Source organism: Hippichthys cyanospilos, chromosome 3 (genome assembly GCF_059441005.1).
Source record: "Hippichthys cyanospilos isolate Australia breed blue-spotted pipefish chromosome 3, RoL_Hcya_1.0, whole genome shotgun sequence".
In the NCBI taxonomy this organism is placed as follows: domain Eukaryota; kingdom Metazoa; phylum Chordata; class Actinopteri; order Syngnathiformes; family Syngnathidae; genus Hippichthys; species Hippichthys cyanospilos.
This window is the reverse complement of record NC_142371.1, coordinates 22536103-22550646: the sequence shown is the minus strand read 5'-3', so window position 1 is coordinate 22550646 and position 14544 is coordinate 22536103. Positions and strand designations below refer to the sequence as shown.

General features: G+C 39.6%; 1 protein-coding gene and 1 long non-coding RNA gene across 2 annotated transcripts; both read left to right on the top strand.

The window, feature by feature from the left end:
• Positions 1-20: 20 nt before the first annotated feature.
• mcl1b (MCL1 apoptosis regulator, BCL2 family member b) lies at positions 21-2682 on the top strand. Its single transcript, XM_088410561.1, has 3 exons — positions 21-641; positions 1437-1687; positions 1816-2682. The coding sequence occupies exons 1-3, from the start codon at positions 170-172 to the stop codon at positions 1930-1932; spliced, it is 840 nt and encodes a 279-aa protein (XP_088266687.1). The 5' UTR covers positions 21-169; the 3' UTR covers positions 1933-2682.
• Positions 2683-7367: 4685 nt separating this feature from the next.
• On the top strand, positions 7368-12267 carry LOC148426320 (uncharacterized). Its single transcript, XR_015865013.1, has 2 exons — positions 7368-9548; positions 10529-12267. It is a non-coding gene; the product is annotated as an uncharacterized LOC148426320 (long non-coding RNA).
• The last annotated feature ends 2277 nt before the right edge of the window (positions 12268-14544 follow it).

The window sequence follows — 14544 nt, the reverse complement described above, 5'->3', positions numbered from 1 at the left end:
TTGGTTTATATAAACCCTGACCGTGCAAGGTCTTCCGCCTTCCAACACCAAGGCAGTTATGGGAGAAATAACCAGAGTCTAGACTAGCGTTTTGTTTTACACGGTGACTATTTTTTTTGGCGATTACGATACATCCTAGATAACACACGAAGAAAAAGCGACCTACAATATGAATGTTATACAGACCACTAGACGCGTTTTAGGCTGCTCCATGTTACCACAAAATGGAGTCGTGGACGGCTCGCGACATTGCAGCTCGCAGCTCGTCCCAACGGCAAACGCCGCAGCCTCGTCGGCGACCTTGGACACCTTAAACTGCAACGGTGTGGCCTTCAAGCAACGACCGAGCGCCCTGGACATTCTCTCCAAGGGCGGCTTCGCCTCCATCAACCACCGTAACAACAACAGCACCGAAGACGACGACATGGAGGCCAGCGACGGCTCACCACCGGATACGCCCGACTCCCAGAAAGCTCACATCGGCGACGGCATCGTGGAAGCCGAGACCAGGAGCCTCATTAGCAGTTTTCTCACAGACTTTACCGGCCTGTCGACGGTTGGCTGGAAGGAAAGCAAGGCGCATTCGACAATGAAAAGAGTCGTGACGAGCGTACTGGAAAAGTACAAGTATAAATACAATGGTGAGTGACTGGATTTTCCCCCTCATTCTTTTTTTTTGCGTAGTTTACGTTTTGTACGTGACTTGAGCTATTTGCTCGGCCGCCATTTTTTTCTCCATGACCAGGAAATGTCTACGTGACTACTGCTCGAACGCGAATTGTTCCAAAGGTTGGATTTAATCATGAATTTTCCACTAACATTATCTTCAGAAGGCAAATTTCACATTTAACTCATAATACATGCTTTAATAAATGAGTACCTTTCTATGTCGCTCAGAAATGCTGCAATAAAAAGAGCACGATTCCTGCAACCAGTATGATTGGTAAAATATTAATAAATTAGGCCTAGTATTTACCAAAGGTGTTGTGAACAAAAATTTCAATCTCCCTGCGAGCCATACATAACATTTCTACAAGGAAACGCCTTAATATGAAAGGAAAAAAAGTATTGCACTTAGGCACTGATCAAAAAGTGTAATTTATGGACCTTTTTTTTTTTCATAATCTGTATCCAAACGGAAGATGGAAACTTTACAAGCGAGCAGCAAAATTTTCCTTAAAGGTAACTAAGCAAAGAATGGACATGTTTCTTGAAATGAAAATATCTATCAAAAGTAGAGTTTGGTAAACTGGGACTTATTTACTCCAGGTTTCCTCAACAAATACTCTTTAATGTCCTTTGACAAGATGGTAACATTACAAGTGGGCAGCCAAAAGTACAATGGAAAGGTAACAATCAGATGAATAGGCTTGTTTCTTTTGACAAATATGATGTTAAAGCGGACTTTGGTTAAATGGATCTTTCTTTTATTCAAGGTATAATCAATAAATTGTCTCTGGACGACCGAGGGGACGACATGGGCTTCGTCAGTGAAGTGGCCAAGAGTCTGTTTTCGGACGGGACCACCAACTGGGGCCGCGTGGCCAGCCTGGTGGCTTTTGGGGCCCTGGTGTCTCAGTACCTGAAAGAAAAGGGCCGGGCCCACTGTGTGGAGCCCGTGGCCGAGGAGATCTCTTCGTATCTGCTGAATCACCAGCGCAACTGGCTAGTGAACAACAACTCTTGGGTAAGTTAGTGACTCATGGCTGACAGTAAAGGGATTGTGTAACACGGCAAAGCCTACGTGTCAAGCAGCCTCTGTACCCTACGAATAATCAACCCATTGACTTTGGTTGTTTTTTTTCTTACCTCCAGGATGGCTTTGTAGAATTCTTTCGAGAAGCGGACTCTGAGTCTACATTGAGGAACGCATTAATGGCCTTTGCTGGAGTGGCTGGCATCGGCGCCACATTGGCCCTGTTGATCAGGTGAATTTATTGGACTCTGTAAAGACATTTTTGAAACAACGTTGATGCTGGATACGTACAAACAACGTCCACGTTCCCTTTGGACAATAAAAATGGAAATTAAAGCACAATTGCTGTTAATGGCAGTTGTGCGTTCCTTGTTATGGTTTGGCATCGTCGCTGACACAAGGCTACTTTCACCCGCTGACTGTCTAGCAATTAGCAATTATTTAATTTACAAAGAAATTTATTTTTTCAAGTAGATGTAAAATATGTTTCTATGCAAATTTGTAAAGAATCCCGCTTGATTTTTGCGCCCGTTTTGTGATTGCCCTAAGTTTGCGGGTTGCAGACACGTTCCCGCACTGGCGTTTTTGTAATAATTTGTAGCGGGGAGCACCAGCCACATCTCCCATGCGAGTCGAAGCGACGATGAAGCTCATTTCCATAAGTCTCATTCCGGAACAATCCAGCGTTGTGAGCGGAGCGCGGAACATTTGCATCGGTGTCACTCAGCACTTCCTCACAAGCCAGATCAGCGCCAGGAACTGAAGCGCTTCAGAACTTTGGGAAGTACTGTGCCCTGGAAACTTATTTTTGAGTCTCACGCAAGAATTTTTCAAGGACTGAGTTCGAAGTGTATTACAAAAACCAGGGCCCGAAGATGCTTTCTGCGAGGGCGCTGGCACGAGTCCAGCTTGTAAGCTACCGGGAGAATGTGTAGTTGGAAAAATTGGTTGAGTAGTTAATAAAAAAAAAAAAAGGTAACATGAAATTATTTTGTTTGTCTTTCTGTTGAGGGAATTTCTGTACAAGCAGAAGTTTTGTTTTTTTCACCCACGCGCCACTTCCGCTGTACTTCCCAGTAATCGCACTACAGCAAGTTTCTTAGAAATAACAGCCCCAACCGCACCCCGCATCCGCCGGCCTTATATAACTTCTCCGCGGAACGATGCGGCCTATGTGTCCGCCTGTATATATCAACTCCTACCTTTTCTTCAGATCTTCTCGGTTGCGCTGGGTTACAACACAAACATACTCCTAAGGGGAGAAGGAAATCGGCGGTCTCTATGGCAATCATCAGTGACGTCGGCTGCCGTGGTTACGCTAGCGGCAGCCTGGTTCCCCGGGGGGATATTTGATTGGTGGTGGGGGATTGTGGGCAACTTAAAAGCAATGCTTGCGTCATTCGGGAGCAAAAACGAGCCCGATTTGAAGCATCTTGGGGTGGTGTGGGTTTAAAGCTCTGGCAATGACCTTGATTCATTTAAATATCCATCCTTGAGTTCCACCCCCCCCTCCCCCCTTGGTATCTCATAAAATTGCGTCCTTGATTGCAAACATTACACCAGTCTTTTGTTTCATGAGACTAAAAATCTTGCCATTCCATTTTCGAGGATGTAGCCTTCAACTTTGGCAGGTCTCGCGAGACTTCGGCACAGATTTTGAAACATTGTCAATCTCAGACATCTGCATTACTCGTGATGAATAGACTAGAAATTCTTGACTATTATCTTGAGAGTTGAGACATGTTCTAAATCTCAGACTTTGACATATAGACGTTTGAGGAGACACACCTTATTAGAATTTGACAACCTCCTAAATGCTTTCATTTTGTAAGAATTCATACCTTACTCTTGTGTTCACTTTGTCTTGGAATGACTCATCTTGTTGGATGTAGACATAGCCCGTGAGACTGACATTCCGTGAGACCTTTAACGTTGCGATACTTTCGATACACATCAATACCATGATTTCCAGAAAACAAAAAAAGTGAATTCAACAGACAAAACTCCAGTTGCCTCGATTTTATTTTAGTTTTTTTGACTTACGAGTCTATAGAAGTGTGAAGAAAACAACTTTTAGGAGCGCATTGGTCGGTTTTGAGATGTTACTTAATTAATCAAATGTATCCCATGAGTCTCTTGTATAGATTTGAGCGTTATTTTCAAACACATGCCTTGTAAAGCTTCCATAGTGCATTTCATGACACTTTTCTACATTTGTAAAATGACTCACGACTTGAAAGACTTCCAACAATCGAGCGAGACTTTGATTCTCTTTTCGTTGGCATGTCAAAGGTGAAGATTTCAATCTAGTGACTAATTTTTTCTGCCTTATCTCCCACCGTGGGTCATGGTTAGTCAAAGTAGATCGGAAGTGACTCATGTCGAAACATGGTATGTACTTTTGTAGATAAATGCCATTGTCCCCATCTCAGATATGACGCTGAGCCTATAGACTGTCGTGACATCATCAAACATCTTCTTTGATGTCTCACAAATGGACAAACAAAAGATTAGATATGATGAGATTATTTCCTATTTAAAACTGGCACTTAAATCTCTTAGCTTTATGATGTATTGCTACGCCTCCGTACGCAAACGAAAACTTGCAGCTACTTGCACCTGTGCAACTCTGAATCATTTTTGTAGCACTTTCGTGCGCTCCTAATTTTTTTTCTACGCTTAAATTAGTCTTGGAACCATTGATGGAAAATTCTGGCCTAAATTTTGGATCTATCGATGTCAATTTTCTTGGAAAAGTATAAAAGGGGCTTCAATTATTTTGTTTTTTAACCAAGATGTCTTAAAAGTGTGAGTCGTAAGTAAATTCCTGGTTAGTATCAGTTAGTATGTAAAGAGTTCTGCTCCTAGATTACAGACCGTGACTAATATTTTGGCAGAGGTTCCATGTTTAGCATCAAGTCTATTCTTGTGCACTGCATCCTTTGATTTGTAAAGCTCACATAGGGACATAAGGTATACTTTTTTTTTTTTTGCTTCCTTGGCATTCGCTGTATGTCGACACTCGCGGAAATAAAAAGCTGGCTGAGCAGTCGATAGCGCCAAGCAGGAAGTGCTGCTCGGGCCGCATTGCAGTCCTGGGAAGGTTCCAGGTGTGGCCGCTTTGGAAACAATCGAACACATAGCTGACATTGTGATTCTGTGGGCGGTGTTGCTTGATTGTCATCAGGCTCAAACTAGTTTTTCTTTCTTGAGAGCTTAATGCACTTTCAAGCTGTGTCTTATTTCCAGCTCAACAGTCAAATGCTGATCCACCATCTTTGCTTTAAACTTCCATTCAAAAATTTAGAGACCAGTAGCATAAATTTAGGATATTCTGCAGCCAGTGTAAAGCCTTTAGATCTGGAGTAATACATTTTGAGCTAAAGTAAGGTGAATAGTGAGAAATACTCTAAACGGCCAAGGTTTTCTTTGCAGAATTTTATCCGCCCCAAGCGAGCAAAGGAAGAAGCTATGTTCTGTCACCTGATCCCATAGTTTCCCATGCAAACCAGTCTGCTGCAGTTTGAAGTTTTGGTAATTTGAGCCTTGAGGATCAGCCTCCTGGCCCGCCATGCGCATTGGTTACTGGCGACAGACTGCCCCCACCCCCTTCTTTAAAAAAAAAAAAAAAAAAGCCTCTGATTCCGGGAAGTGGGCTGTGGCGCAAGTTTATCTTTAACTGGACCTCTCAGCTGCTCTTACTTAGAACTTTGATGCTTTAAGATCGGAACTGTGCGAGCCTGAACGTGGAGATAAAGATAAAAGTTGGCTTGCTTGGACAACAGCGCGAGAGAGAACCTAAACGTCTGCTTGCACTCTGCCCACGCCATTTTTTCTGCACCAGACAGCGCAATCAAACACTTGTGTTTACACAACAACCTGCTGGAGTTGTTGGTTTCATTTTTGAGAGGTTTCACACATACGCCTTCACACAAGAATCTGTGAAAACTGGCTGAAGCAATGTACTGATGTATTTATTACAACTTACATATTCCAATTTAATATCTGATTATTTGTGTTAGATGGTAAAATCAACGGTAGTAATGTACAAATTGTTTATAATCTCCCTAATGTAAATTATAAAAAAAAAAGGAAAAAGAAATGCTAACACATTTCCAACTTTATTTTTTTTCCTCTCTTGAGTCAGAATGGTTTACTAAATGTGATCAGTGGGAACGGCAACTGTCAGAGTTAAAGTATACAGTTATTTCCATCTATCACGACCGACTACATATATGGAGCTGTTGGATGCTGCTAGCTAGTGGCTAATTTATGCTACAGTAGACGCAGCTGTAACTGAGCCCGAAACACCGGCAACAGGTGCTGTATGTCAATGCCAATGGATTAAGTTGTTTGGTAGCACATTGAATTGGCGATTGAATGTGATTTCAGAACAATGTTGTGTATTTCTCGGGAGTGGGGAGCACCACTTGCAGTAGAAAGACTAGTCAAGCTTTTACACCGCAACATCTCGGGAACAATTTCAAAATAAAACCATACCAAGTTATTCTTCATGTCCGTATGTTATTTAAATAAACTCAGGTTTATTTTCAAGTTGGCCTTGTCAACATGTTCCTGCTGTGTTTTTAGTGTCGTTCTCAGCATTAACAATTGTTGCTGTGATTGGCTAGACATTTTTTTTTTTGGCCATGTACGCTAATTAGCCGGTATCTGGGGCGAGAAAAAATGCCTCGGAACCAAATATTTCAATGGTATGCTTGAAAAAAAACAAGCGGGCCAACCAAGCATCTGAGAGTTTGAAGAGGTCTCTACCACTCCAAATTTCCCATTTGATTAAGCATTAAAAAAATTCATTATCATTTATCATGACAATTCTTTTTTACAGCCGTAATCAACACTTCTCAAACTTAGTTCCCTTGTTTGTCACTCAGGAGGCTCGCATGGAGCATCAACATGAACATAAATTTAGTAGCGCCATAAATAATCACTTGGTAAGTCCTGGGTGATAGCTCATGTTTCCCACGATGACACGGTCGCACTGTGACGTCGTGTTATGAAGTCATCTCAGAATTTCGAAAGAATTTAAGTTGGGCGGTGGAGTTGAGCTCAGTGACGTTAACTCACGGGCTCTTAAATTAGTAAACAATTAAGCATGATCTATTAAGTTCTGTTTAACTCGTCAACTTTTAACCATCCCATGTGAAACAATGTAAAAGGCATACACGTAAAACTGGATTGAATATGTATGTGTGTGTAGGCTATGTATATATATATATATATATATATATGTGTATATATATATATATATATATGTATATATATATGTATATATGTATATATGTATATGTATATATATATGTATATATATATATGTATATATATATGTATATATGTATATATATATATATATATATTCTGAAAATGCTTATGTTTTACTTTACAACAGAAAACAACTGCAAAAGTGGAAGATTCCTTTTTCGGTGGGGAATGTCTGTTATGTTCAATGTATAAAAAAAATGTACGAAATTTGCCAATTGTTCATTGAATCATCCTATTCTGTTAACGGAATGCCTATTTTTATTCTTAACTGGCGTAAGACAAACAGAAGCAAAGCGACGAGACCTCATCCGTCTGAGAGGATTCAGAAGCAATGCAGACTTTGCTGTATTTCTTCCCGACAGGTACATTTATCATCTTTTTTTCTTTATAATTGAATGTGGAATTAAAAAAAAAAAAACAACTGACAACATTTGGAGTTATAACACTTTTAGGAATAAGCCATGCTAGCAATGTAGCAGCAGTGGCTGACATCTGCTTGTTTCATTGCTAATGCTAGCTTTGTATTGCTAGTGCTGATATTTAACCTATTGTTGAAAGTGGATATGTGTAACCACCACATTCATACTGTTGTAATTTTGAGTAACGACGTACAGGAGTTGTGTGAGCGCATGAACTCTTTTGGACTCAAAATGTAATGTGTGCATAGGAGACGTGCAATCCTGCAAAACTTCATTTCACAAGCTGTAACAGCCAAACCGATGAGGAAATGTCTGAACATGCATAGCAAGGGTTTGGAATTTGATCGAAAAAGTGTCTGAGGGCATACAAAGAGCTTCAAACATAAGTCGTCGTTATGGGTGGTTCTGTTGCCTGGTTATGTAAGCTTGGAATGTTGAGCGTTCCCTGCAGTCTGTTGCCGGGAACACTGTGTTCCGGAGAGGAAGAAAACACCAGCCTGACCTCAGCATGGGTCACGAGTGTTTGTTTACATCCACTGCAGGAACTGCTCATCGGGTCGGTTAGCTGCAACTAATTGCCAGGATATTCCCAGCAAAAAGTCTCCTGCTCATTGCAAGCCCATAAAGAAGGCGGATGAGAATTGAAGTGTGCACAAGAGTCAGAATAGCACTTAGGTATATAATCAAGACCGGGCACGTTTTCGGTTTGTTCCTGCTCGGCTGGTTGGATGAACATTCCAGTGGGTGGAGGAGAATGCTAAGAGATGACATTAGTATGCAAAGTTACTCGTAGACTAAGAATATCTTAATCTTGGGTTAATTTGAGTTTGATCAATCATCTCATAATACAGAACGACAATGTTCTTTTTGTTCCTGTTCACGACAGTTTGTATCATATACAGAGGAAATTACAGAAAATCTCAGAATACAATACCGTGAGATTTTTGCTATTTTTATCACTTACGGTGAGATAGGATTGTGGTTAGTCCACGATTTGGGTTGTGGCTTTTCCTGGTAGAAGTTTTCTTATTTTTCCTGTGCTAGGGTGCAAATGGGCTTACTGTGCATGAAGAAAGTTTAAAAAATTTCAACAAGGTTTCTGCTTGTACTATATCGGGAAATCTAAATGTAACGATTTTGAATGCAGTGACAGAACTACGATGTTTTTCTTTTCAAAATAATTGCAACATATATCAATGCATTGCTAAATTATACTAACTCCTTTGCAGAAAGTATTTTTCTTTCTTGATATATTTCTCGATGGTTTGATTATTATTCCAAAATACTTTGCGCCAGTGAAAAAAATAGTACGCAAGCGTGAATGTTGACAGTGTGTGAAATAGTTTGACTGCCAACTTGTAAAGAGTGCACCCCACTTGCCAAAAGTCAAATAAATTCGCTACCAATGTGCAAATGAGAATAAGCACTTATCTGTATGTAAACTTAAGTTGGCTTGGGACCAATCCAGGGTGTACCCCATTTTTCTTGCCAAAGTCAACTGAGATAAATGCGAGCTCTCACATTAAACTAAATTGACCCTATTTGAGTGTGAATGTTTGTTTTGTATGTACAACAAACTGAACTAAGCTGCATCCCACTTCTCACACCAAATGTTGACTGTATAGACTACTACGCACCTCAGTGTGAGCATAATGTGAATAATCAATCTTGTAAAAAAAAAAACAAAAAAAAAACAGTCCAAACAGTACAAAATTCTGCTTGTGATTGTTTCACTTTGCTTAGGTATTTTTTTTTTTTTCGGTTTCATTCTTACTGTTCTACCAACTGTCTGCACTTTCATAGGACTAAACGGCAAACATCAATGATAACACATGATTTTAATACATTGCAATGTTTGTAAATGTACTCATTTTTGCTTTCCTGTATCAAAATCACCAGTAAAAAAAAAAAAAAAAAACTTTTTGGTTTGTCTATTGGAAACGATGGCGGTCGAGAGTTCCAACTATGTACACATAGCAGGTCTGGTTTTTGTCCAAAAGTGGGCTTCTTCAACTTGCCTCCCTCTTCACTTGTGAACAACAACACAACTTTGTGCTGACTCGCTTCCCGTGGTCCACTTAAGAGTTTTTTGGCGCCGCTTGGTCAACGTGGTCACTTATGTCTGGATGCAGAAAAGGAATCAACAATAACACGTAAGCACAAAGTCTTTATAAAGTCTTATTCTGACAAGTTTTCTATTAAGTGATTGCGAACTCACACTCAACTTAGTTTGGAACTTGGGAGGCAAACTAGGAAATGTTTAAAAGAAACGTGGGTTGGGCTTCGAGGCACAGTTAAATTAATGCATGAGTTTGCATGTGTAATCAACAGTGTAAATATAGTGCATGTGTTCTTTTTGCTAAAGCGTTTGCAGGGAATTCTCACACAGCTTGACTTCCTTCATACCAACTTGCACACCTCTATCATTAGCTCTCGGTCAACCCTGTTTGTTTGTTTTTTTTGTTTTTGTTTTTTCTGTGTGAGTTTTTATCTCTGTAGATTGTGTTTTCATTTAACTTAGCAATACATGACGTGTAGTTACGTGAAAATCTACTTTATTTGCCCGCTCAAGTTCACAATATGGAAATAGGCTCATTGAATGGAACCACTTGGTAAAATATTCAACTTTTTTTTCTTCAAAAGAAGCATAAAAATCGTGACTTTTTCCTGCTCCCTGAGACCAAGCCTATTCATTTGTCTCCATTTTGTCTCAGCTAGACAGCAAAGTTCATTGCAGCTGAACCTAATATATATGCTAAACATAGTTGGATCAAAAATAACCCAATTTAAGCCAAGTTTCTGTGTTGTTTTATACAAAATGAACTAATTTTTTATGTTATATCCTAACAGCCAATTTTTTAGCGTTTTTGTGCCCAACAACCTGGAAAGTTGGGTCAAATTGACCCAAATGTTGGGATATGAAATAAAGAGCATGGGGCAACATTGAAAGATCCATCATGTCCTCTAAAGAGAACATTAGGATTTTGTAGGGTACCTTAAATAAGTCAAAAGATATGGACCATAAACAAATGTTCATTACAGTGGACCCAAATGATTTGGCTGGCTCTCAGGAAGACATCTGATGACCTTTTTATTTGTGTGTGTGTATTTTAAACCCCATTTTGTTTTCCAGCTTTATAAATACCTAGATGTGCAATGTATTCATCTCAACATGACTGCCAACACTGATGACCTGTGCAGGAAATGACTGCGCTGCCTGTACTTCCTCCCAAGATTTGCTTTCTTTAACATCTGCAAAAAATACTGCTGATGTTGTTTTGCCAGTCTGTGGTGACTAACACCCTCATTTATGCCTACGGGGGGTAGGGGGGGTGTCAAGAACAGGGATGCACTGTCTTGGGCACAATGTTGGACAGCTTGACGTGCGTCAGAAAGATGGACACTGAATGAGCTTCTGTCCCTTATGAACAATTGTGTGTTTTTGCTGCTAAGCGCCATCTCCAGGCAGAGGAACAGCTTCTGTGAGAGGCTGCCTTTCATTGACCAAATCCTTCCATCTCATGCCATGTGACTTTTTATTTCTATCCTGGGAGGGAAATGCTAATATTATTCTTTCAACTCTGTACTGTCAACATGTACTGAACACTATGTACCCTGTGCCAGGCTATCAGAGCACATTTCAATCATGACTTACTTTTTATATTAGAAAAGGCTTTATATATAATATATACAGTGGGCCCCCGGTTTAAGACCCCCCTGGCTCATGTAGTTTTCATCTTATGTCGTGGACCGCGGCGATTTTTTTGTCCCCCTCTTACGCAAAAACCTTTCTTCTTACGAACCATCCAACATGCCGGTCAGTGTGTCTACACTATTTTTTTCGCTTTGCTGCATCAACAAAAATAACTTTTCTTGCACGTCACGGAAATGTCGATATGCTATTCCTGGATTAAGGCAGTCACGGAGATGTCCATATGCTATTGGCCGGCGTCACATCAATCACAGAAATGCCAATATGCTATTGGCCAAATTCCCTCATCTTGCTTGATGGCACGAACTGGTCGGTGTGTTGTGAAGAATTTGCAAACTGTTAGACATGGCTTCTAAAATTGCAAGTGGCGGTAAAGGAAGAAGTAAGAGGATGATGACAATAGAAACGAAGCAGGAGATAATAAAAAAAATACGAAGGAGGCGCACGCATAGTTAACCTTGCTAGTGAGTATGGCCGGAACCGCTCGACAATCGGTACGATTCTCAAGAACAAGGAAACCATTAAAGCAAGCAAGTGTTTTAAGGGCAAGACTTTCCTTGCCAGGGGACGGACCTCGGTCAACAACAAAATGGAGAGTGGCTTCTTCTATTATGGATTGAAGAGAAGGAAATCGCCGGTGATATGTTCTCGTTTAAAAATAGGGTCCTCGTTTAAACAAAAAATAAAGTCATTGTTTAAAAAAAGATCTCGTTTGAAAAAAGTTCTCGTTTAAGGAAAAAAAAAAATTCTGCTGGTTCATCTCCGCTCCCCTCCGTCTCCACTCACCACCAGCTCAAGTCACGTCGCCCCAAAGGTAAACGTAATTTTTCCTTTGTATATTTGTTATTTAATTTAACAGTAGATGATGTTACTAATTTTTAATGTGTATAAAGTCGTGATGTTTTCACGTAAGGTTTTTGCACGCGTTGCGCGCATTCACTAATCAACATAGGTTTGGATTTCCCCTCATACGGCCAATTCGAGTGACGAGCCTAGCCGCTGAACGGATTAAGGTCGTAACACGGGGGCCCACTGTATATATGAATATAAGTGTGTATTTTTCTTCATTATCTTGCTTGGACAAAATGGACCCAATAGTGGATGGTATGCAAATGTTTGTTTTTATGTCCATGCACATGACAATAAACATTTGGCATCTTTGTTTGAAATCTTTGTGTCTTTGTTGTTGTTGTTGCCTTGTGTGCCCACAAATGTTTAAGTCATGCCATTATTACACTGTGTCTCACAGGTATCAAATTCTAAAATTTAGCCTTAGGCTTTTTGACCTGGCTAGAGTGGGAGCGAAGGTGGGATTGTTGGCAACAGCCGCCAAGATCCAAAATGTTTTCGTCCACAGTCTAGTTATGGTTTTCAAAAGGTGAGCCATGATTGGTTGTCCCTGAACTTTGAGTACGTGTGATGTTTTAATCTTACACAAGAATGGTTTGGTTGACAAATTAATTTTCGACAAAATATGAACCTTTCCTTCAGAAAATGGATAATTTGAATATCTCTGTAAACAGTTAATTTTGGTGTGACTGTGTCACAGGAATTAATTGTTTCCATGTCCCCCTTGGAAAATGCATGTCCCCGTTTGGAATACGTTTTTGAATGATGTACTAAATTGCTATAACATAATATTGACATGCAAATTAAAGCAGACACTGTGAAGAAATATCAACTTAATGGGGAAAAAAAAACACTTGATTTGGTTTGTGGCTAATGGCAGCTGGAGACTCATGAGTGACAATTTGCGTTATTTTTTGTGAAAATTTGCCGAACCGCTCTGACATTAGTCTGAAGCAAAAACCTGAGTTCGCCGCAGACTCTATGACCCGTTGAGGATGTGGCCGTCATCCTCAAACATCTGAGAAGTAAGTGACCTACTTCCTGTATGGTCGCACAGAGGAAGTATATTTGCGTTGAGATGACGTCGTGACGGCGGCGGGCGGGCGGGTGGGCGGGTGGGCAGGCCCGGGCTTGTTTGACCCCATTGCACCCAGGTAGTCTTGTCGTTTTCGTCACCCCCATCTTTCGACATGTCGCATGTCTTCACTTTAAATTCTCCCCAGTCATGGCGAATGTTTTTTAAACAGCTTGTAGAGTTCACAGCACTGCTACAAAACAATTTGGCCACACCCACTGCATATGGGATTGATTTTCGTGATTTTGGAGCCCCGTTTATTCATGTTTTTATTTTTACATGTAATTAACTCATTCACTGTCATCCCAGTTAATAATGAATTTGAGGACATCGATGTCAATTAAAAAAACACCAGATTAAAAGAAATCATTGATGTCTGTAGCCTTTAATGGCAGTGAATAAATTACAGTGATCTTGTTACATCGCAGTTTGATTATTGTGGATTTTCATTTTATGAGGATACATTTTTTAGATTGCTATTTTTCTTGCAATTTTCTTTTTCTCAAAAAATAGCAATTTTATTTATATATGAATATAAAAAACTCTACTCAATTTATTTGCATTTTTCATTTTAAGTCATACCAGTCAATGTAATAGCATTTTTATTCGTAAAAAAACAAAACATTTCTAGTTTATAGAATTTCATTTATGACCATAGTTTTTTATGTTGCGGGATTACATTGCTTTTTTTCTTCCAATTTTTCATTTTAAGTCAGAGCAATCAAACTCTACTCCATGGATTTTCATTTATGACCATAACTTTTTCTATCGCAGGTTTGCATCACAATTTTCTTTCCTTTTTAATTCAAACCAGTAAAAAAAAAACAACACACTTTTTTATTTATTAAAAAAAAGTTTAAACTCTACTACATAGATTTAAATTTTTCCATAGCAAGTTTAAATTGCATTTTTTCTTGCAATTTTCTTAATTTGAACTAAAACCAGAAAAAACAGTAATTTTATTTAAAAAAAAAACTAAAAATAAAAAATGTTTAAAAATGTTTTTAAACGTTTTATTATGTATTATGTAAAACAAAAATCTCTATCTACTTCACGGAATTCCGTTTCTACTGCAGGTATTTTTTAGAATGTAATCAAGGGAACACTACTTTTAAAATCAAACAAAATATGATTAATGACCTTGTTTCCTTTTTTCTATAAACATCTATAAGGAAAAAAATATTCCTATCATCCATAATTTAACTTGAAAGCCATGTCGCCCTTTCGTTCACCGAGGCCATCTTGTGTCATTTATGCATCATCCGTCCATTAAAGAAGCTCGTCTTGCGGCAGCACGGCCTCCGTGTGACCCAAACGTGGAGTCATGCTTTTTTTTTTTTTTTTTTTCCCCCCTCACATGTTTGTGTCCTTTCAGCTGATCGGATGATCACTGTTGTTGTGTTTTCCATCTGATGACTTGCTGAAATTCAAGAAATGACCTCACCTCTAAAAGGCTAATTATAGCGCCCCCTCCCACCGTCTCCCCCACTGTGAAGCTGTGCTCAGCACTTGC

What these genes read in the sequence shown, in the direction of transcription:
- mcl1b (XM_088410561.1), top strand. Translation starts at nt 170, where the DNA reads ATGAATGTTATACAGACCACTAGACGCGTTTTAGGCTGCTCCATGTTA. An exon ending in GTACAAGTATAAATACAATG is followed by an intron (nt 642 to 1,436) that starts GTGAGTGACTGG and finishes CTTTTATTCAAG; the next exon opens with GTATAATCAATAAATTGTCT. An exon ending in TAGTGAACAACAACTCTTGG is followed by an intron (nt 1,688 to 1,815) that starts GTAAGTTAGTGA and finishes TCTTACCTCCAG; the next exon opens with GATGGCTTTGTAGAATTCTT.